The following is a 23856-nucleotide window of genomic DNA, read 5'->3' as shown; positions in this document are numbered from 1 at the left end:
AATGTACACTGCATATAAGTTAAATAAGCAAGATGACAGTATACAGCCTTGACATACTCCTTTCCTGATTTGGAAACAGTCTGTTGTTCCCTGTCCAATTCTAACTGTTGCTTCTTGACCTGCATACAGATTTCTCAGGATGCAAGTAAGGTGGACTGGTATTCCCATCTCTTTAAGAATTTTCCATAGTTTGTTAACCAACCTAGACAGCATATGAAAAAGCACAGACATTACTTTGTTTGCAAATGTCTGTCTAGTCAAAGCTATGGTTTTACCAGTAGTCAAATATGGATGTGAGAGTTGAACTATAAAGAAATTTGAGCGTCAAAGAATTGATGCTTTTGAACTGTGGTGTTGGAGAAAACTCTTGAGAGTTTCTTAGACTGCAGTGAGATCAAACCAGTCAATCCTAAAGGAAATCAGTCCTGAATATTCATTGGAAGGACTGATGCTGATGCTGAAACTCCAGTCCTTTGGCCATCTAATGTGAAGAACTGACTCCTTGGAAAAGACGCTGATGCTGGGAAAGATTGAAGGCAGAAGAAGAAGGGGATGACAGAGGATAAGATGGTTGGGTGGCATCATCAACTTGACGGACATGAGTTTGAATAAGCTCTGGGAGTTGGTAATGGACAGGGAAGTCTGGTGTGCTGCAGTCCATGGGGTCGCAAAGACTCGGACACGACTGAGCAACTGAACTGAACTGGAATGTAAATGGTATAGCCACTTCAGAAAACAGGATGGTATTTCCTCAAAATGTTAGGATTAGCCTATTATCAGAAGTTCCATTCCATGGTATATATCCAAGAGAAATGAAACATATGTCCACTCACAAACCAGTTCACAAATGTTTCAGTTCAGTTCGTTTATTAAGGCATTATTCATAATAGCCCAAAATACCAAAAGCTCAAGTGCCCTCCATGAAATGGATAAATCAATCATGGCATATCCATTAAAAGGAATATTATTTAACAATCAAACAGAAGGAAGTACTGACACAGGCTCTACCATGGAAGAACCTTGAAAGCACTTTTCCAAGTGAAGCCGGTCACCTGTCATGACCACATGTTACAGAGCTGATCTACGTGAAGTGTTCAGAATTAGCAGATCCATACAGAATTAGATTTGTGACTGCCAGGGGCTGAGTTGATGAGGGACTGGAGGTTGACTGCTAAATGGTACAGAATGAAAATATTCTAAGATTGATTGTGGTGATGGCTGTGCAACTCTATAAATATTCTAGAAATCATGGATTTAAGTGGGAAAATTGTATGGTACACAAATGGTATATGAATAGATCTGTCATCATTTTAAAAAAAAACTAAAGAAAAAGAATGAGTGGTCATTTTCAAAGGGGGAGCAGAAGGATACACTTCATGCCCTCAGCACATACAGAGGCGCGGGTGAAGGGGTCTGACTTGGTCTGTGAGCAGAGTGGTCCAGTGTGGTTCTAGTTTAACCTTGAGGGTAGGTGCTTCTGTTCTGTGCTAAGAAGTGCTAAGAGGTGAAGGCTCTATCATTTAGGAAATGGACCTATTAACAGAATCAGAACACTTTTAATTTCCACATTGAAACTTTTGTTGAAATTTGTTCCTGTTACTTATGTATTATCAATAACTACCTTTCAATTCAAATGAACACATTTGACCTTCGAAATAATCTACGTGTGTTATGAATAGGATTCCTATGTGTCTTCTAAACACTTTTTAATCACTGCATAGCATTTGGTCACTTCGGTGTTCAGGAAGTGGCCCCAATGAAATTGGTAAATGAAGCAGAGAACTAACCTAAAAATGGAAGAGTCCTAGAAATTTTCAATAAAACCTGGAAGTAGAGAAACAGTTTTCCTACTAATCACAGTTGTGTTCATGAAAATTAAAAGGTGAAGTGGTGATGCTTCTAGATCATCAGCTACTGCTCAGACTTCCACCCCTCTTCCCCTCCTGTGTTCCTGTCTATTGATGTTACCTGTTCCTCCTCAGCCTCCTCACAATGCAGATGCTCTGAATTTCTGGGGCCACTCACACTGTTGTGCATTGGGGTACAGCATGGAGTATGGTTTGGGTGCCCATATTTTAAATCACATTCAGCTTCTCAGATCTGGTGACAAGACTTGCATTGTAGCTTTGTTTGGCTCCAATTTAGAGAGATATTTTATACAGTCTAAACTATCACAAAAACTTGTTCCCTTGGAAAAATAAATTCAAGCTAAATTCAGAAACATTTTAAAGACTCTATACTTTTTTTACGGTAGGTTTAACTCCCTTTCAACTTCTTCCTGAATACACGTGCCAGAAATGGGGGAAAATAGGTTATGATAAGTCAAAAAATAGAAGATACCAATTCAGGTGGAACTGAAGTGTGACAGCCATCACCTGGCGAACGATGTTCTAACTTTTGCAGTGGAGCTCTTTCTGTGTGACAGCCTGAGTAATGAGCCCAGACTTGACAGTAAGTAACTGCCTCTGTCCGTGGTGCTGAATGTTGCCTCGCTTATCAGCTCCTTTGAGTCCTACTGTAACAGATGAGTACCTTGCCACAAACAAAGGAAGATGCTTCAAAATAAGTGCTATTTTGCTGACACTTTGGGACAAACTAAGGACGCACTGATGTCAGGGCAAGGATATTTGTTACAGAAGTTTCTAGTGGAGGTGTTTACGGCTCAGGGAACTGAAAGTCACCCTGCAGCAGCCTTGGACCCCTCGTTACTAAGGGGCTCCTGTTGGGGTGCCCATCCTGGGTCTCCTGTGTTGTCACATGGTTTCAGACTATTGGGTTCTTTCGGTATTTCATACAAATTTCCTTTAGTTTGACAATGATAAAATAGGTCAAGTCCCACGAGGCTAATATTTATTTTCTGCGTGAGATTATCAGAAATAGATATGGCATTTGATTGAACATCTATTTCTCAAAGTGTCATTAAATGCTTATGAGCACCTATGAATGTGCCATTCTACATCACAAGGATTCCCAGTGCAAACACATGCATGCGTGTGTGTGTATGTGTCCATCTCTGTGTCTGTGCCAATCAGAGCACAGAAGGCATACAGCCAGTAGAAGCATTTATATAATTACATGTGTATAAAAATGTATGTGTTTATGTTTGTATTTATATATTATATAGTTACACATATTTGCGTTCATATACATACTCATATATTTAGGTATGCATGTATACATGTGTGTACATGTATTTGTGACTAGGTTCCTATGGAGAGATATTAGATGAATGACTAAATATTTATGTAAATGTAGTTGGTGTGGCAGGCACAAACTACATAAGGAATGTCACCTTATACTGTTAGATTGATGAATAGGGATTGATTATAGTATAGTGTAAACCTTGAGGAGATTTCCTCTTCAAATGAGGAATGGAATCTCCATTTTCAAAGACTCTTCTAATTCTGAGAAATACCTGGTATGAGTGCAAGGAATGCCCAGCTGTGGACTCTGCACAGCCCAGCTAGAGGGGAGACAGCCCCCCTAAACCACTGACTGAAGTGTAAAGACCCTCAGGGCCCATAGGAAGAGGTATCTTGTTCGCCTCGGGGCACCTGGTCAGTGGGGTGTGTTGATTGAGGCTGGTCCTCAGAGGGGTGCGAGATGTGATGACAGACGGGGCAGAGGTGACAGCATGACTAGCATGAGGACTTTGGTGCAGCGATGGGGTGGATGTGGGTAGGAGGCAAACACAGGAGGCTGTCCAGGTCCAGATGGTGGGAGTGGCATCTCTACTGGAAGCAGGCACCTGGGGGACCAGGGGGCCTTCAGCATCAGCAGCTCTGGGCCTGTGCATTTGATCTTGGAGCATGTCGTCAGCATACATGACACGTCCTTCAAGTCGTGTAATTAAGTGAACACACCCAAAGAAGCCTTGAAAAGTGAGACAAGCAATGGGTCAAGAGCAGGGCCTGGGGGACGTCATGCTTTTAGGAGAGAGGTTGTTGTGGCAGCTTGTGATATTGAAGAGACTGAACTGGGGCAGCTTCTCAGAAAACAAGAAATTAAGTTTAGCATAGCATCTTCATGCCATTTCTGTGAGGACAGTGGGGTTGATGGGAGAGGACTGCTTGCACCCTTGAGTATTTGGTCAGTGCTGAGAAAGGAAATGGCAGGAGCCTCCCATGTCCAGAATCCTTAGGTGTCATGGCTGTGTCTCAGGAGCGTCTGTCACCCAGAAATATTAATAGATCCCTGGTCCTTATGGCCAGCTTGCCCACACTATCAGTCAGAGAAGAATGCCTTCATCTCTTTGGGCATCTGTCTTCCGGGCTAAATGAAAGAAGTTTATACATACACTACTGATACCATGTATAAAGTATATAACAGATGAGGACCTACTGTGCAGCTCAGAGAACTCTGCCCAGGGCTCTGTGGTGACCTAAATGGAAAGAAATCCAAAAAAGAGGGGATATATTCATACATATATCTATCTCGGTTCGCTGTACAGCAGAAACTACCACAACATTGTAAAGCAAATATTCTTCATAAAAATTAATTTTAAAAAAGAAAAATAATCTGGTCACTTGCATCCAGTAGTCCTGGGAATTAATGAGGTTGCAGTCCTAAGCAGCATTGAATTCATGGATGAAAATGATGTGAAAATAGAGTGGCCTGGCAGTGCTACACTGGGAACACTTACTCTTGGATCACTTTGAGTCCCAGCGCATCTCTGCCTGGCAGTGAGCATGCATTTGAATTGAATAATCTTCAGTCAGTTCAGTCGCTCAGTCGTGTCCAACTCTTTGCGACCCCATGAATCACAGCATGCCAGGCCTCCCTGTCCATCACCAATTCCCAGAGTTCACTCAAACTCATGTCCACAGAGTCAGTGATGCCATCCAGCCATCTCATTCTCGGTCGTCCCCATCTCCTCCTGCCCCCAATCCCTCCCAGCATCAGAGTATTTTCCAGTGAGTCACCTCGTCGCATGAGGTGGCTAAAGTATTGGAGTTTCAGCTTAACATCAGTCCTTCCAATGAACACCTAGGATTGATCTCCTCTAGAATGGACTGGTTTGACCTCCTTGCAGTCCAAGGGACTCTCAAGAGTCTTCTCCAGCACCACAGTTCAAAAGCATCAATTCTTCGGCGATCAGCTTTCTTCACAGTCCAACTCTCACATCCATACATGACCACGGGAAAAACCATAGCCTTGACTAGACGGACCTTGGTTGAATAATCTTAGGACCCTGTTTTTCCTGAGAGATTCTAAGAAATCATTTAACTTCCTTAAATCAAGCTGCCGTGGAGGGTAGGTCAGCTCCCCAGAAACATTCCAAAGTCAACCATGGCATTGGGGTGGGGGCATTGACAGCTGGAAAGGGGTAAGCAGAGGTGTGAGCTCACAGGTGATGTGGCTCCCAAGCAGGTGAGACACAACACATAGAAGTCATCTTCTTGACAAAATATTTTGAAAATTATTAGAAACAAACGTGTGTGGTGATTCCTTCCCCAGAGACATATGCTATCCTTCCCCAAAAGGGTTCCACCATCCAGACAAGTCCTACTCCTCCTGCCAAACCCAGGTCATTCTTGCCAACCCCGGGCACTCCTAACATTCGGTGATTGATCAGTATGTGTGAGGTTTGGGGGGAGGATTTACATGATGACGTCATTCACTGCTGGACCAGCCCTGGGGATAGAATCCACTGCTCCCCTTTTGATAGACAAATTATGTCCTGTGTATTTGAAATTGGAACAAAGACAAAATCAGATGATGGTAATATTAACAGCTAATATTTATAGATGGACTTTGTGTCAGAAATATTGTTTTCCTTTATTCTTAACCTGTGTGCATTTTAAAGAGTGCCTTTCCCATTACAGATTCACACACATTCACCAAGAACTCAGTTCATCCTGTCTCCCACCTAACCGCTAGGACCAGCCTCCTGCTATACACTGCTATTACTTAGAAATAACTTCTGGTGAAATCTCTTTACCATTCTAGGCTTCCCCATACATTTATGAATACACAGAACCATGTGTCACAGTGTAATATTATCAGTGCCTACCACCCAGCATAAATTCTCACACCCAGTAGGCTCTCTATACATATTTGTTGAATGATATTAAAGACAGCGCTTTCATAATTGGAAATGAGATGCAGTGTTCAACCGTTGACTCTCTGTTTTTTAATGTTTCAAAGTTTTTCCATTTTAGTACACAAGATTTCATAGAATGAGCAAATTATGATTTATTCACATTTCCTTGTTGATGAATAGTCAGGTTTCTTGAGCTATTATATTTTGTCAGGTGATATTCTCAAATAGTCCTGTTGTCGTACAGTCATATTATTATATACCACGATGTCATTGTAGGGTCATGCTGTGACCTGTCCTGTGTGACCATAGAGTCATGCTGTCCTTTTGTCATGTTATTATAAGTTGTGCTGTCTTATAATCATGCTGTCATCGAGCATCTATTGTCTATAGTTTTGTCGTTATGTATGTTATGTGTGTTACCATGTAGTGGTGTCATACAGCCATGTCATGCCTGCATGTAAGTGTGTCTGTCCTGTTGTCATATCGCGTTGTCATATCGGCACATAGTTGTGTCATCATACAGCTGCTCCATGTTTTGCCATGTAGCCATGTTGTCCTGAGTCACACAGCATCACCCCAAGTGCACGGGTAAGTGAGCGCCATATCACTGTGCCCCCTGCATGTCTGGGGAGCATGCCTGGTTCTATTCGAGGGGTGTTTTGCCTGCGGGGCTCTTTCTGTGGACCTCCTCCCCGTGAGATCACATGGAGCATCCTGTGTCCTGACTCCCGGCTGCCCTGACGCTTTGGGACGAAGGGTCCGCCTCCCCTTCACTCCCGGCCAGTGGGAGCGAAGGCAGACTGGGCACAGGCACAGTCAATGAGTATGGTTGGCACAGCCCACGGCCCAGCCCTCTGAGGCCACGCTCCCGTCCAGCCGGGCCACGCCCTCCATCTCAGGCCACTCCCCCAATCCAGGCCACTCCTCTCCCCAGGCCACGCCCTGGCTCAGGTCACGCCCCCCAGTCAGGCCACGCCTCAGCTCAGGCTTCACCAGCAGCTCAGGTCACACAACCCCTCAGGCCACGCCCCTGACTCAGACCACGCCCCCAGCTCTGGTCCCCCAGGTCACCCTTATCTGCTGCAGTGGGTGCCCTGCGCCCTGCCCCCCGCCGACCGCCTGCTTGGAGTCCTGGGACCCCTTCTGCTTCTTGCTGATGGAGCACTGATGGGAAGAAGCCTCAGGACAGGGCTGCCCTGTTCTCAGTGATCTTGAAGTCGGCTTTGCCGGCAGCCCTGGTGGTCTCGCAGGTGCCAGCGAGCTTGGCAGGGCACCTGCAGGGCTCCTGAGCGTCAGCTGTACCCCCGGGGCTCCCTGGAGAGCTGCTGTCAGCTCACCCCTGGGTCACCTCATGAGAAGGGCGGGGAGGTGGGAGAAGAGGGAGGTGACGGACTTACTCACATGCCTGAGACAAGCAGCTCCACCGCAGAACACTTTCTGGGTTCATACCGGTGCCCCTCTCCGCGGAAGAATGAGAGCGAACTAGCTCCAGCACAGGAGAGCGAACTAGCTCCAGCAGGCCAGACCTTCAGCGTGGGCACAGGCAAGTTCTCCGGGGTGTGCCTGGAGGGGGGACAGATTTCTCTCTCTCATGTCAATTAGCATAAATGAGTGTTCAGTTCAGTTCAGTCGCTCAGTCGTGTCCGACTCTCCGCGACCCCATGAATCACAGCACGCCAGGCCTCCCTGTCCATCACCAACTCTCGGAGTTCACTCAAATTCATGTCCACAGTAGTCGTCAATGAATTTAAATGAGACTCTGCACTAATGATGATGAACTCACAACGCATCACGTTTATTCCCTCATCACTGCCGCAGTCTTTACCAGGGGTCTCTGGGGAAGAAGGTGATAACACAGACAGAATCCCATGGGCCCACGGGATCCCACCTTTCCTGTCATGGGATTCCAGGATGTGATCAGCTGGTGCAGGGCTTGGGGATGTGTCTGAGCACAAGGAGGCAGAAGCCTGGGAACATGGGGCCAGAACCTCACCCACAAAGCCCCAGTCAGTGCCTGGTCTGTGCGTGTTCAATCCACTTTAGCAGCACCACAACCCACCCTTTAGACAAGGACCAGATGGGAAACCAAGCTGGAGGGTCAGGGCCTTCACAGACCTCGCAGCCCCAAGTCAAGGGAAGCTCCCACCTGAGTGGCCGTATCTGCATCCACATTTGGCTGTGGTTGCTTTACAGCAAATCCTGAGTGACATGAAGCCCATTAGCAACCCAGCAGCCCCAGGGTCTAGGCCCCTTGAGCCCATGGTCAGGGGTCCGGGCTGCAGCCCTTCTGTCGCATCACCTGGCGCCAGCTCACCGTCTCCACCCTCCTCCATCCTCCCTTCATCCCTGGACCGTCCTGCCCCTCCCCAACTGCCTCGGTTAAGATGCTTCACGGTTTAGACCAATGAGCCCAGTTTCTCTCTCTGCCATGGCTCCTCCTGCTGCCAACTGAGCCCTGGGAAGGAGAGGAAGGTCCCAGATCTCAGACACTGACGGCCCCTCTTATTTGGTAAAAATGACCCCCGAAAGCCCCCGTGAGCCACACCTGCTCACCCCAAGTCCACTCATTGCTGCGACATGAGCCCTGAGCATCCCGCTCCCTCCAGAGCTGCAGCCTCTCCTACAACTTCCCACGCGGGGGCCTCAGGGCCTGGGCCTGGTGCCTCTCTCCCTCCCTGCCCCTGGCCAGGGAAGCCCCAGTGCTACCGTTCACCCCCTAAGTCAGTTCTGGGAAGCTTCCCACAGCCTAGCCATGGTTTCCGCTCCTCCGAGCTGCTGCTGTTCACCGCACGTTGTCCAGCCTCTGTGACATTAACCACATCGGCCTCTCTAAGGCCGCCTTTCTCCTGTCTGTACCCAGGGTGCAGGACAGGATGGGGTGTAATTGGGACGCAGATATTCCTGTCAGGTGACAGGGAATTTACAGGAGCTGTGGACTCAGTGGTCTTCCATCTGTTTCTGGAAGTGTCAGTGTTCTCACGGGGGCGTCCTTTGAGCTGACTGTGTCCAGGATCCTGTCAAGCCCATGTACCCGCCCCTTGGGAGGGGATACACCTTGTGTGTGGACCTCCCGCTCCTGAGCCTCCCTGCTGCTGCTTGGGAGATGTCTGTGTTACATCAGCTACTTCTCTGCGAGCTCAGGCAGGACCCCCAAGCAGGACAAGCTCTAAGTGTGTGCCCGCGCTGCTGAGTGTGTGCATCCACCCTGTGCGTCCAGCTGCCGGCGAATCCCCAGCACTGGTGGGGCTGCTGTCCCTGTGTCGCGGGCCCTTGTACCCAGACACGTGGTAGGGGTCCCTGGGTAGGGGGTCCCAGAGCCACGACTCTGAGGTGCTCAGAGAGGCAGCAAGTGTTGAAGTTCAGAGTGGGTGACATCACAGTGAGGTCCACGACCCGCCGTCCACTTGGGTCACCATCCGGAGTCAGTTGTTATTCTGGCGTGTCTTTCTGATGGTGAGATGGTAACATCTGGAGGTCACAACCCTGGTGATGAGGATCAGCCCTGACCAGCGTGCCCACTCACACAGGCTCAGCGCTCCTGGTGTCCGGGTGTTCCCTCCAGCTCATGGGGGTTCAGGTGCTCTAGGAGCTGTTTACCCTGACTTGGGCTGGCTGCCCCGGGAGGCATTTGCTGAACATGCTGGGCCCTCACTGCCTTCTGTTACCAGTGCCTGCGGCTCGTGGCAGAAGGCCATGCTGGACCTTTAGGAGAAGAACTTGTCAGATGTGCACACAGTGCTGGACTAGCCACTGCATGTCCTGGGTGTGACACACGGATGACGGATTCTTATGATCTTGCTGGAAATGATTCTTTAAAGGCTAAGGCCTAGATGCATTAATAGTCGAATTTGAAATGGCATTTGCTTAAGACTTGTGTTCTGGAGAAGTTAATATGCCACGGGCTCAACTAATACCGTCTCCCCACTTCTTCTTCTTTGAACCAAAGAATGATCTTTGGTCCACAGAATCTGAATTCCCTGAGGCTGTCAGTTACTGAGCCACCACCATCGTCATCAGCATCGTGCTGTTACTGTGGTTTCAACTTGTGGGATAGTTTTGAACACATACAACATAATCACCTGGATGGAAATGAAGTTCACTGAGAATGTCTTGAATTTGTGGGTCAGTTTTGATGCAAATTCAGTTATCATTGCACGATTCTTGTACCAAGTAGAAACCTGGTGTTGTTTGGTCCCTTCCAAGGCAGCAGGGGCAGAGTGGGTCAGGCTCGAGGGTGGGGCTGGGCATGAAGCCCTCTGCCCTGTGGCTGCCCCTCCCCCGCCCCACCATCAGCTCCCAATGGTGACCTCCCCTCCCTACAGACGGGCCACCTGGACCCTTGTCATGGTGACAAGAGATCCTGGGGCCTGGGATGCCCCTAAATGCAGGTGGAGCTGGTGGCCCCACTATCAGGGACCTGCCTCGATATGGACCCAGGGTATCCTCGGGATGAACGGCTTCGGCGTCAGCAAGAGAGAGAGAGGCTGATGATTCCTTGGTTTACGCAGGAAACCAATAAAACCCCAGCACGGGGTTTGCTCTGTTTACGTAGGCCGCAGGCGCCCTCTCGAATCACTGGTGGCACCCCACCAGGGCACCCCCTCTAGTGGGTCTTAGAAGCCCAGGCAGATAAGTAAACGCAGAGGGCCCAGCGCTCCAAGGATCTCAACCAGAAAAAGGAGAATAGAGAAAAGGACGGAAAAAGAGAAAGAACGACACGGGGAGACCAAGCTTCAGTGAGCAAGGCCCAAAACTTTATTTTCCAGTGCTGCTTTTGTACCCTAAGCTGTGCACATAAAAAATAGAGAAAGGGAGGTATAGAGTCACACCAAAATCACGCGGGGTCAGCAGTCTTGACCCTTATCAGGATCAGGGCTCATTTTTGTATGTCTCGTGATATATAAAAGTTTTGGGTGGTTTACATCATCTTCTGGCCAGGAGGCCTGCTAACAGTTTATGGCCCTCTCTCCTAACAAAGGTTAGTTAGCTAGAAAAAGGCTTATATTCTTTTAAGGTGATTTTCCTAAAGTCAGGGGCTATTCTCCAAAGACACATGACAAAGTTACATTCCTATAAGGCAAGGGTGTAGTGAGCTACAAGAAAGGAATTTATTAACTTAAGATCTAATGTGGTTAAATCAAAGGCTACTACTTATTTTCTCTATATATGATTAATATATTTCCAAGGATACAATAGATAGAGGAAGCTTTGCAGCAACCATTGATTCAACAACGAAATCTTTTTTAGTACTATTCTAATGATTTTAACTTCTTCAACAAATTCCTGTATTTTAGAATATTAGGCTTTCTGTCCTTGCATGGCTGGGAGGCTGTAAACAGTCACATTCGTAGTTGTAAGAGCCTGGATAAACTTGTCATGCAAGTTAGAAAGCTATCAGAGGGGCTTGGGTTGGAACACTCCTATTAAGCCGAGGAGAACTTTTTAACTACAGCTCTGAATTAATATTTTCAGAGAAAGGTGGTTGGGGGGAAGCCCCCGTAAGTATTAGAGGACTTGATAAGAGGTGTAAGATAGTAAGGCAGTCAGACTCCAGTTTTCTTTGGGGTAGATGCTTGGGTAAGTCCAGGGGGTTCCTCAAGACCTGACTAGCCTTTGCCCATCAGGCCTCTTCCCCAATTGACCTTTGCCACGGGTAGGATTTCCCTCGCTGGCTCCCGGCACCCCACCTACACGGAGCAGCTGAGTGTGTGCAGCGTGCAGAGGGTGGGATGCAGGAGCTCCTGGTGAGCTGGGGAGGGTGGGCTCCTTCACGGTGGGTCCTTGGCCTCTGTTTGGGGAGGGGATGTTATATCTGCCCTGCGGGGCTTTCCCCTGGGCCTGGATTTGGAGGGAAGGGGATGGGGAGAGACCCCAGGACTGGGAGTCCTGTGTGCAGCTGGCTCTGCTGTCCAGGCTACGGCTCTTCTGGAAAAGGAGGCCCTCTGTGCAGGGTCTGAGGGGACGGCCCCGCAGCCCCACCTCCACTGTGCCACAGGTGCCTGGCTCCTGCTAAGGTGCAGCCCGCGGCGGTGTCCCCAGGGGTCCTGGGACCTCCCGCAGAGCCTGGTACCCAGTTGTGGACCTGCTTTGTGAGCGCTCGGTACTTGTCCATCTGAGTGTTTTTACTGAAGCACAGCCTTATACATTTGCTCATAATTATTTGTGCTTGAGAGGTCTAACAGAGTTGTAATCAAAGTAAAGTTTTCAATATTAAAATTAAGTGATACAAGAAAATAAATTGTAACTCTGTGAGGTGATAGATATTAACTTACTGTGCTAATTATTCTGCAGTGTATACATACATCATTATGCTATATACCTCGAACTAATACGATGTTATATATCAATTACATATCAATAAAACTGGGAGAAAACATTTAAAGAAGAATAGCAATCCTGTATAAACACTTATAGACCACATCGGAAGGAAGAACACTTCCCAACTCGTTCTGGTAGGCCAGCATCACCCTGACATCCAGTACTGCCCTTAGATGCCAGCAAGCAGATCTTAGCTCTGGACACTGAAGCCTCAGAAAGCCCTACACTTCGGGAGGGGAGGGAAAATAAATAAATAAATAGAATTAAGTGATAAATATATTGCTGTTATTTCAGCTGAGTAATATGAGTCACGTACAACTGTGAACGTGTGTTTAGTGTGTGCAGATGCAGATGACACAGTCGCTGTCATTTAAAAACTGTATCATGTGAAACACCTGCAACAGTGGTTTCTTTACAATAAAACCTGCTGAGATGCAAGGTCAGAGCCGATCGTCCTGCTGGGGCGGCCGGGTTGCAAGCCTGCCTGTCAGGCTGCCACTGAATCTGAGTCTGTGGCTGAGCCGGGACTGACCGACGTCTCTCTCTGTTCTGTTTGCAGAGTCACAGTGCACCCTCTGCGGAGAGCCGGAAGGTGAGTGCCCTTGTCCCTGAGCCTCGGGTGGGCACACCCTGTCCTGTGGTGGACACTGTGGAGCCCACTGGAGGCAGGCTACAGATCCTTAGCCTGGTCTCTGCAGTGTTTGATGGAAAAAGTGAGGAGAAGAATCAGAACCGAGCACGGGACAGGCACTGGGTGGGAGGTGCTCGTCTCCGGAGAACTGGCATTGCTCCCAGACCACAGCACTCGGATGTGGATTCAGAAATGTTTGAACATGTTTTTATGGGCTTTAGAAAATTAACTGGTGTGCAACAGGCCTCTGGGAGCCCTTCCTTCCTGGTTGTCAGGGTCGGAAGCCGAGAGGGTGGGGTCCGAGCAGCGGCACCCCCAGCATCATGTGGCGTGTCCCCACCACGGAGCTTCCATCCACACATGGGATCACGCCACCAAGAAGGTGTCTGCCCACAAGTTGAAAAAAGAGTGAGCAAGGGGTTAACTTGAAAATTCCATCAAGCACTGTACTACCTGGATTTTGTGGGCTGTTGGGAACTGTTCCTGTGCTGTTTGAGGATCATGTCGTGACACACAGAGCTGCGGTTAGCTCAGATGCTGATGTCTTAAGCTTCACTGTTACGGAAACGTGAAATCTGGGCCCTGGTGTTTCCAGGGTCAAACAACATTCCGGGTTTAAGGTCCCGGGGCAGCTGCTTCCGGATGACTGTTGGGAGCGGGTTTCATCTGTGTGATGTGGGAACCTCGGAGATGCCAGGGGTCCTGGGGGGGTCAGGGGTCCTGGGGGTTGTGAGTGTCCTGGGGTGTGTGGGGGTGACAGATGGAGTTCTCCAATGTGTCCTGTGTCTTTTCCTGTTGTCTCAGCTTCTTGCTGTCGTCCCCACAGGGGCCAAGTCCATGCCCGGGCCTCCCGTCTAATCCTCTTGTCCCCTGCGCCCCCGCTTTTTGTGGAAGTGTGTGCCACACACACTGCAGGAGTCTTGAAGCATGAAGCTGTTGTACATGGTGGTGTCTGCAAACCCGTGCTGAGTTTCGCTCTCCATGTTGCTGTGAGCCGCCATCTGTGTTCCGTGGGCTGATGGTGTGTGCGTGGGGTTGTTGCGGGTGAGTGGAGTCAGCGGAGCCTGACACACAGGGAAGGGTGAAGCGCTGATTCAGGCATGCGTGTCGTCTGGAATCCAGGCTAGGTCGAGGGGTGTTGGTGTTTCCATGGATGCCCAGGGGGCAGGATGGAGTGGACGAGCCCTGGCTGACCGGCAGCAGAGCATGGTGGAGCCAGGCCCAGGTTCAGGCAGAGGCCCAGCTCTACACTCAGACCCGGGCCTGCCTGACCAGGCTGAGCTCGCGGCTATGTCCTCCTGCCTGAGGTCCAGGTCAGCAGTGCTGTCAGCCCAGCAGGGGCCCTGTTGGGGGAGGGGAGACGCATCTGTCCTTGTTCTGGGGCACATGGGCTTGTGGATGTTTAATCAGAGTCCAGCTTTACTTGGTGTGAGAGTGACCCCAGTCATCCCAGCCAGAGGGGCTCTGAGGGTCAGGGTGGTCTCAGGCTGCAGCCAGGTGGCCATGGGACCAGGGCTGACCCCTTGCAGGACTCCTCCCCTCTCACAGTCATTTCAGGGTTTCAGACACGCAAGTGGGTTTGCTCCACACCAGAGAGCAGGAAAGATTGGTTGGCACGGCCTCAGCTGTGCTTTATTTTTTGAAAAGCACGATCATATGAATATTCATACATTTTTAAATCATTTAAGTAATTAGTCTGAGTGAGGGCTGGCTGGGTGCAGTGAGCAGAATCTGAAATCAGCTTTTTTGTTCGTAATTTCTTCAGCAGCTTCTATCAGTTAAGTTGTAAGCCTGCTGCAGAGCGAGGATCAGAGCCAGCGGCTGGCGGCAGGATGTCGGGCTCAGATCTGGGCCCATGCACTCATCACACCCGGAAGGTTAAGGCATCAATTGATGGAGCTCCCTTTCTTGTCGGGGCTGTGAACAGCATTTCACCACTAAACCAGTCAAGTGGGAAACACCTATTTGCATTTTAATGATGAGTTCTCTGGGAGAGAGCAGTTCTGGTTCCAGATTGAATAGTTGGCGTTGCCTCAGATGATAGTATCTGTCATGCCAGTCGGACTGGGAACCAAGCTGGGGGAGGCTGGGGACCTCAGGACTTTGAGGTTGTGGGTTCCTGCACTGCGGAGGCCTGCTTTCCAGAGACCGTGACAGTTTAGTTGTGTATGAAATGCAGATCACAGTTTCAACATGCCAGTTGCTTACACTCTCTACATCGCAAGGCTTCTGAAATTTGGATGACTGTGTTTTTCTGAGATGAGGATGTTTAATGGAATTTATTGTTATTTATTGGAATCCTCCTTTCTACCCAGAATGGGGACCCATTCCAAAAAAAGAAAAAGTTTAAAATTTACTAAGAGCAGTCTTATTTGTTGACATAATTTTCTATTCAATTTAATAAATTAGACCATCTCAACTTGTGTCATTTTCCTAGTGGTTCCTGTTGTCATTTAGACCTTGGAAGTAACTGGATGTCCTACAGCAAGGTTACCTTCTAAAGTTTCCTTGACAGTGAAAGACTCTCTGAAGGTTTTGTATGATATAACCCATCACTGTAATACAGGGAGATGATTTAAGGTATATGCTGGTTTCAAACATCATTGACAGATGCATGTTACTGCTTGCTTATTAACAAGACCACCAAGAAAATTGTGGACTGTGGTGGGACCATAGCCATCTGTTCATGGACTTGTCTATTTGTTTACACTCTGTGGTTCAACCTGCTCTCCTTCCTAAGAGATTTTCTGACGTGGGAAGACAGATCCTGATGCCTGGCAGGGTTGAGGAGAACTTACTTGAAATCCACTCTAATGTAATGACAGTGTCTTATATTTATGTCATTTAACCCAATTAAAACTATGGAATGAAATAGGCTGTTATGATATAAATCTGGCATGCAGGAATGTGCTACAAAAACGTTATGATGGATTTTAGAAAGAAAGATTTTTCAGTGATAGAGGCCTTAAGATGATCACTTCAAAGCAGTGGACCATTTGTGGTGGCATATACATCGGATCACTGGGAAAATGTTGTTTGTAGAAATGCCAATCCAAAAACAAGATTAAGGTTAAAAATGGAACTCTCAAAAAGTTTGAAGTGAGAGATTTTCTTTCTAAATCTGAATATTTTTTTACTTTGATCATTTAAAAACAGAAATTGCATACTGCTACTGGAATTTTGGACAAACATATACACTTCAGTGTTTTATTATAAATAGAATGAGTCCAAAATACCTCTTCTCTCTTCATAAACCCTGAGTAAAAACAAACAAACAAAAAAGAATTTTCCCTGTATTTGTAGTATTATGTTCTTGATTTTTTTTAATGCAAATATTCAAGATTTTCCCTACTAGTGACTATAAACGATGGAAATTTCCACACTATTTTTATACCTTAATTGAGAGTGTGTCATCCTGAGATTTTAAGGCCTCTCAACAATTAGGGAAAATAATAAGGTTGCTTTTAGAAAACTGGGCATCAGAGGTTCAGAAAGAAGAAGCATTCTCCGCCCCCTCCCAGCCCCCACCCTCGTCCATAGAAATGGGGGCGTCAGTTCTCAAATACAAACAACCAGTGCCCCTCTGGTTCTGAGATCATAGTTTTTTAATTGTATGCTTTAGATAAAAATTATTTTCTTCTGATTGCTCTTCTTGGATGGTTAGTGGAAGATAACCACCATTTATTAGTTCTCCACATGCGTCAGGCACTCTAGAAAAAATTCGTGTTGCTTAGGAACTGAAGAATTCACCTAATTTGTGAGAGAAAACAGAACCCTGCTCCAACCTATCCATCTTCCAGGACCTTAAAATGGCTTGTGTTATCGTGGAAATCAGAAAACACTGCCTAGGGTAAGACAGAGAATACTGTTCCTCATAAAAGTTTATGGTGGGGACATAGAAGCATGGATGACAGCCCATCCCCACTACAGACATAAAGTCACTGCATGATTTTATCAACGTTTGCTTTCAGCACGCGGTTGAACTGGAATGAAAGAAAGCACAGGAATTGCTTAGGTCCTGAGAATTAGGGTGGATTGTAAAGCGGAGGGTGGGCATGAGTCCCGAGGCAGTGGCCCCTGAGCAGTGAGCCCCAAAAGGATGGGAGGCGGGCAGAGGAGAGGCGTATCACACCTCAGGCTGGAGGCGCAGGGGTAGGGATGACAGGGAGGGATGCTGGGGCTGAGCCCCGGGAGTGAACCCAGAAGCCCATTGAGCTTCCCCGTTTGTGAGAGAAGGCCTGGAGAACATCCGCCCGAGAAAGCACTGAATGAAGCTTATCACATTCCCATGCCATGGGTAGAACATGGTTACCAATGGTACGCACACTCCAGGCACGGATGTGAGATCTGAATTTCCACGAGCTGAGTCAGAGGTCCATGTGGTGAAACTAATGTGAACATTTTTCTAGAAGCAGAAGCATTTAGGATTCTGTCCAAGCCTGACTGCTGTGGCCGATTCCAATCACAAATTATCTGCAAGATCTTTGACAAAATGGGGCTCCAGGAACTCCTCCTCCACTTAAAAATAACGCTCATTTTAGATAAACATACAGTGAAATATTACATGTCGTATAAAGAAACTTCAGGGTGAGAAAACCTGATAGAAGGATGAGAATCAACAGATTTGCAGAGGTGCTGGGTAGGTTTAAAATTACTAAATAGATTTTCAAAAGGAAAAGAGAGCAGAGTTAAGGTACTATCTGGTATGGAAACAAGGACAGATTATAAAAACAGTGTGTCTAGAAACAAGAAATGTCATTGAAATTCACTGCCATGTCCGTATGTTGTAAGTGGATTTGACAGAGCTGAAAAGAGAAGAGGTGCCTAGGAAAGTGATATGAGGCCATCAGCTAGAGCTCCGCACAGACATGTGAGGGAGACATGAAACAAGAATGCAGGTGCAGGGAAGGGCTGCGAGAAGCACAGCACGCGTCTGGAGTTAGGTGAGAGGTTCGGGAGAAGGGAGACATGGGGCTTTGCTCTCGAAGGAAAGGCTGAGGTTTTCCCAGAACTGAAGCAGCAGGTCTTGCCTGTTGATCCACAGACTCCCAGTGTTGAAGACAATAAAATCAGGCATGCCCACATCTTATAAAGGGAGGCTACAGAACATGCGAGCTGAACACGTGATCTTAAATATAGCCAGCGAGAAGACACAGACCACGATGACGAGGAGGCTTCAATCATAAGGACTGATGCTAAATGGACTGATAACCAGCCATTTCTGAGAAAACAGAGGGAGTGAGGAAGATGCCACGCATGCGGCAGAAAGCTCACCAGAAGAGGAGAGAGAGGGCGGAGGGGTGGGGAGGCGCAGGTAACACAGAATACATGAGACGAGAGGGTGGAGGGGAGAGACTAAAGGGCTCAGATAACGCAGAATACATTAGAAAAGCAATTCAGGTGTTCTTACACATCAGTAAAGTTATTTAACGATAAAAAGTTATAGTTCTTAGAAGCTAAAACTGAACTGACTCAAATATGCAAAAAAGAAGCAAGAAAAAGAGGATTACAACGAGAAACTGACAGATCCAGAATCCGATGGGAAACCTTTGCCTCAATTTTTGAGCAGAATCTTGCAGGAGGGAGCTGGTCCCCAGGGAGAGCAGAGGATCCAGGGTGTTTCCGAGGCACCCAGCATCCCTGCTGGGAGCCCTGTCTGTTGCTTGCTGAAGGAAGATATTTCTTGCCAAGGTCAAGGTTTAGTCTTCTTCTTGACCTCAGTCCTTCTGTGCTGTGGCTCTGTGGCCACGGCACATGCTTGCCCAAACGGTATGAGCTTTTATTGGAAATGCTTGCAGGAGTCCAGGACCCTCTTGGCTCCAGAGGAGCAGACATTCCTTGGACCACACTCTCTCAGCAGAGCGTCTCTGCCTTCCCTCCCTGGGGCCGTGAGTTAACACATGGACCCTCTGGATTCTGGTCTTACATCCTAACACAGAACTGCAAGAGTGCACAGACAGGCTGGAGCAGGGCTGGTGGGGACTCTGTGTGTGTGAGAGAGATGAGCAGGGAGGGAGATCATGGGGCATACAGGACTGGTTGGCATTTGTTATCTCAGTGGAGCTTAGTTTCATGTGTACAGGAAAGTGAGACTTACGATATATTTGTATTAAATGTAGAAACGTCCAGAAAGGCCTTCAGGGACTAGCTGGTGCTCCATCTCCCTGGCCAGTGCTCTGGGCGCTCTTCGTCACCTGCAGACACTCACCCTCTGGATGCTTCTGTGCCCTGCTGTGCTTGCTCTCAGCCTTCCTCGCCTCCTTCCTCTCGGGGTTCCTGCTGCAGCTCAGTGCGTGTCAGACCCGGAGCTGAGCGCTGGTCTGTCGGCGCTTTGAGCACGGGAGCCCTGTCGCTTCACCTGTGCCAACCACGAGCCCGTGTTCCTGACCGTTAGGATGTCTGGTCTTATTGTCAACCAAGGCAGTTGTATACGCTACACCTTGACTCAGAGGTGAAGCCACAGCCATTACGTGTAATTGAACAGACTGAAAATGGGTATGAATTGCACATACCATCTGGTGTCTGAGACTGTCACAATTCTGCATTTATGCAGAATGATGTAAAATGCACAAATGAACCCTAATTTGCAAATTTCTTTTTTTTTTAGATTATGCAATATCTGAGTTTTAGGCATTCAGCTGGCACTGAAAGAATTTTACCTCATTACTTTGATCAAGGAATAAATAAATATTCTGTGTTTCTAGTCACTGGATAATTTAAATATCAGATTTTAAGTTTACTATGTGTAGATAAAGTACTGTCTGTTTTCTTGCCAGTAAACTTATGCCAGTTTGTTGCTTTCTGAAGCATGTTTTGGAGGTGAACGCGCACATGGAATATATATGCTTGAATGCTGAGAAGAGTCAGATCAGAAGTATTCCTAGTAATTGGTAATAAACCACCCTGCAATACTGGGAAGGATGGATAAGAAGAAATTTAACATGAGGGCAGGCTCTGACATTCATCTTCCCTGTTAGAATGTTGCCATCGGGAATGCACGAACATTGTTTTAAAATTTGAATCTTGTTCATATTACCTCAGGATCCATGGATAAAATGTCCCCCATTTAGGTTGCCTTTTGGTTGATCTGATGAGATTTCAGTGTCCTCAAGAAAATTCTTTCCATCTTCTCAAGCTCCAGAGAAGAGAGAAGTGAGTGTTTGTGTTCCCTGAGAATGAATCCATGCAGAGGGTGCATTATCTCCACTCTCCACCTCTTTTCCTGTGATTTTCTGAGCCTGAGTTTTGAACTGTACATCGGCAAACGTCGTGAGAACCCTTTGGGAATCTCATTCGGAGGTGCCGGGTGCCAAGTGCTGAGATGTTGTCAAAGACAGGGAAGCGTCTGTGTCTTGGACCTTTGGGCGGAGTAGACTCGGGGCTCAGTGACCATCCTGGTACCGCCAGCCTTGGAGTCCGCCTTCTCCAGTGGGTCCCCAGAGCAGCAGCAAGGCCCTGCCAGCCAGGAGACACGTCTCAGATGAACGGAGGTGAGGAGGAGGCCTGGCAGGCGCCGGAGTCATGGCTCAGCCTCCAGGGCTCCGGGACCACGGCCTGCGCTCCCCCGCGCCGTCTGCCCCTCTCTGGTGACTGCGCTGTGCCGTCATGCTTGCCTTCCTCTTGGCTTTGCTTCCTTTTCCTGCCTGCATTTCACAGGCAGTGACTGAGTCCCAGGACCCTGCACTAGGTGCTGGGAAGGAAAGCTGGAGGCATTCCAAGCTCGACCGCATCCTCTGAGCTCTGAGAATGTGCTGGAAAGACTATCCATCACGGTCCACAGTGTCTGACATAAGAGATTCACAGAAGATATGACTTGAAGTCAGGGTCGAACAGTTGACCTTTCTCCAATACTTGTCCAAGTTTGTGTTTACAGGTTTGGCTGGGTTTTAGGAGTTACTTGTTTTTAACTGACTGACAGAGATGAGAAACCCTTCTCGCTGAATCCCTTGTTTTTTATTAATAATATATATTCATAATTTTGCTTTTCTCTCTGATTGTTACATCTCATTACCAATGTTATGAATAGCAAATTATTGAGTCTTCCCAGTATCTATCAGTGTAGAATGACCTTGGAGGTAAACTTTCCAACATAGAATTTCTGTGTTCTTCCCCAACCAGTCTTGTGATCAAATGACCCAGAATTCAGGCTATGGACTTACAAGTTAGCAAAATGCTTGCAAGTGCTTTAAAAAGAGAACAGTTGCTGTGGTGTCACAGACAGACAAGTGGTCTTGGAACCAAGAAAGCAAATTCGATGTCTGGCTCGGTATCCTAAACATCGTGAACTAACAGCGATTCTCCCTTCGTGGGATCCCTGAGGGGTCCTGTGAGAGAACGTGGGTGGAGGTGACTGCTTTCCTGGCTGGCGCGCATTCTCAGGAAAGGCCTGGCCCTCGGGCGTGCTACAGGTGGTAGATTTCTTCCACTTCTCTTTCCCGTGTTTCCCTCTTCGAAAGGCCTCTCCCTTCCCACTGTGGACACACTATCTTCCCTGCAGCTCTGCTCTCTGTTGACCATGAGTGCTCCCCCCGCCCCCGCCCTGCCTGTGGACCATGGGTGTTTTGTTTCTTAAACGTTGAGTGGCCTCGTCTCACCAACACGGGAAATGATGTGTAGGCGGGGGCTGTGTAGCCTGAGCAGGATCAGGAGTGTCAGAGAGGCCCAGCTGTGTGTAATGAAGGGAGCAGTTAGGAGCGTTGAGCGCGCTGGGGCGTGTTTCTCTGAGACGAGAAATGGAAAGAAAAGTAGGCTACGCAGTGGGCAAGGGAGAGCCTTTGATGAATGTGACTATTGATCATCTGAATTTCATTGACTAACAGGATACAAAATCGTTGGCTCTGCCCTTAAAAATAGTTGTTGAAATACATGCCTTTTTGGCTCTTGCCTTATATCCAAAGTTGCTCACTTTCCTGGAGAGAAACAGTGTCTACCTCCAGGGACAGGAGAGTGGGGCCAGGAATCAGGGGCTGGTGGTCCAGCTTCTTCCTGTTGGTGGAGGCTGACCCTGTGGACCTGCTGTTCGCAGCTGGGGAGTTTCCCAGTTGTGTGTCTGCACACACACACACGCGTCTACAGAGAGAGCTCTTAGCTTCTAATGTCTCGTTCTATTTTCTAGATACTCTGCATGGACATCAGATTGGTTTTCATGACGTTACACATCAGTGGCTTCAGTTTAGTGAAACCCAGTGTCTTACTGTGAGATGTGTGGCGACAAAGGCAGATGGGAACAAATTGTTCAGAATTGGGTCTAGGACACTTCCTGGTATTCAAGTTCATGAATCCTCTACCTCTTTATGAAACCAATGGCAGTTTAGGCAGACTTAACTATTGCCAGGCTAATTAATAAATTAAACTAATGATAAATGTACAAAATAAAAATGTGTGAAGAGGGGAGAGAGTATAAATTAGGAATACAAGATTAGAACTAAACTGGTTTTGAAACAAATCAGGCTTTCACCCCTTAGAACCTGTAGACCTTGAACAAATTTTGTAACTTCACTGAGACCAAACCCTTCATCCGCAAAATGGGTAGAACAGTATCTACGTTCGAAGGCAATTTTAAGATTGTAGTGGCTAGCATGGTCCCTGGCATGTGTAGGGACTCATTGACGTGTATATCTATTTTATTTACTTTTTTGCTCAGTTGTTGGTTATTCCATTTCGGCGTTTTTATTCTTTGTCTAGTTGTCAGGTATCGTTCTAGGTATTGGGGCAATACAAGATGGGGAGATAGTTGTACCTCTAAAGAAACACTGACAAAGTGGCAGTTGTAATAAGTAGCTATAAATAAACCAATGGCTGTAACTATGATGATGAAACAGGTATAGTAAAATAATTTTACTACAATTGTAGTAAACAATTTTACTATTCCCAGTGCAGTTCACTTCAGTCGCTCAGTCGTGTCCAACTCTTTGTGAGCCCATGAACCGCAGCACACCAGGCCTCCCTGTCCATCACCAACTCCCAGAGTCCACCCAAACCCATGTCCATCGAGTCGATGATGCCATCCAACCATCTCATCCTCTGTTGTCCCCTTCTCCTCCTGCCCTCAATCTTTCTCAGCATCAGGGTCTTTTCCAATGAGTCAGCTCTTCGCATCAGGTAAAATTTGGCTCCTATGGTAGATAGGCTGCTCAGGGTAAGGAGAGAATAGAGGATGAGAGAGAGAATCTTTCTATTTAATTTTTTACATCTTAGGACTCCTGTAAAAGGTAGCTATAGAAACCTTCCATATCCGTCTGCCAGAACAGTTTGCCTTCCTCGACAGGAGAGAGAGCTGGTCAGAGGGACCTGTCCCGCCCCATGATGCCTGGTCAGCACCTGGTCAACACCCTGTGCAGGGCAGCAGACACCTGTGGGCTCAGGCAGGGTCCCTCACTGTCGGTCACCAGCGGATTCCTCAGGGGCCTTCACCAGAGGAGTTCCCAACCTCTGTCCTGATGCTCTCAAAGGCTTGAGAGGATAGCAGGGAAGAATCAGCACCCAAGTGGCTCTTCCATCACTCCTCCAGACCTCACCGTCCTTGGCTTTTGGTCCGGGAGGGGTCCAGGGTGGGAGAAGAGTAGGATGTGGCGGCTTCTGAAAAATGCTCAGTGACCCTGACTAAAACAAATTTCCACTCGGGTCTTCCTAGGAGTGATTAGTTGGGGGGTGTACTGTCTTTGCAGTACACCCCAAGTGGGCTCTGCACAGAGGGGTAATTGGCACCACACTGAGGCGGGGCTCAGCTCTGACACAGACGCCACATGACGACGGAGCAAGCTGATTGATTGGCTTAAATGTAGGACGCTGACCTGGTATCACTCCTTTAATAGGCCCACTTCTTATTGGTTTTGAACAATAACATTAGAGTGATTTCAGTATG

At 47.7% G+C, this 23856-nt stretch overlaps 1 protein-coding gene across 1 annotated transcript in view; it reads left to right on the top strand.

The window, feature by feature from the left end:
- The window catches only part of DLGAP2 (DLG associated protein 2), a 690510-nt gene that overhangs the window by 399667 nt on the left and 266987 nt on the right, over positions 1-23856 (top strand). Inside the window, exon 4 of the mRNA XM_088832602.1 lies at positions 12921-12953. Within this exon, the coding sequence (XP_088688728.1) occupies positions 12921-12953 (33 nt within the window). The remainder of the gene's footprint in view (positions 1-12920; positions 12954-23856) is intronic.

Source organism: Moschus berezovskii, chromosome 26 (assembly GCF_049115385.1).
Source record: "Moschus berezovskii isolate FMDL1 chromosome 26, NW_MosBer_1.0, whole genome shotgun sequence".
Classification (NCBI taxonomy): Eukaryota; Metazoa; Chordata; class Mammalia; order Artiodactyla; family Moschidae; genus Moschus; species Moschus berezovskii.
Note: the sequence above shows the minus strand (reverse complement) of the source record. Positions and strands in the feature narration are given on the sequence as shown.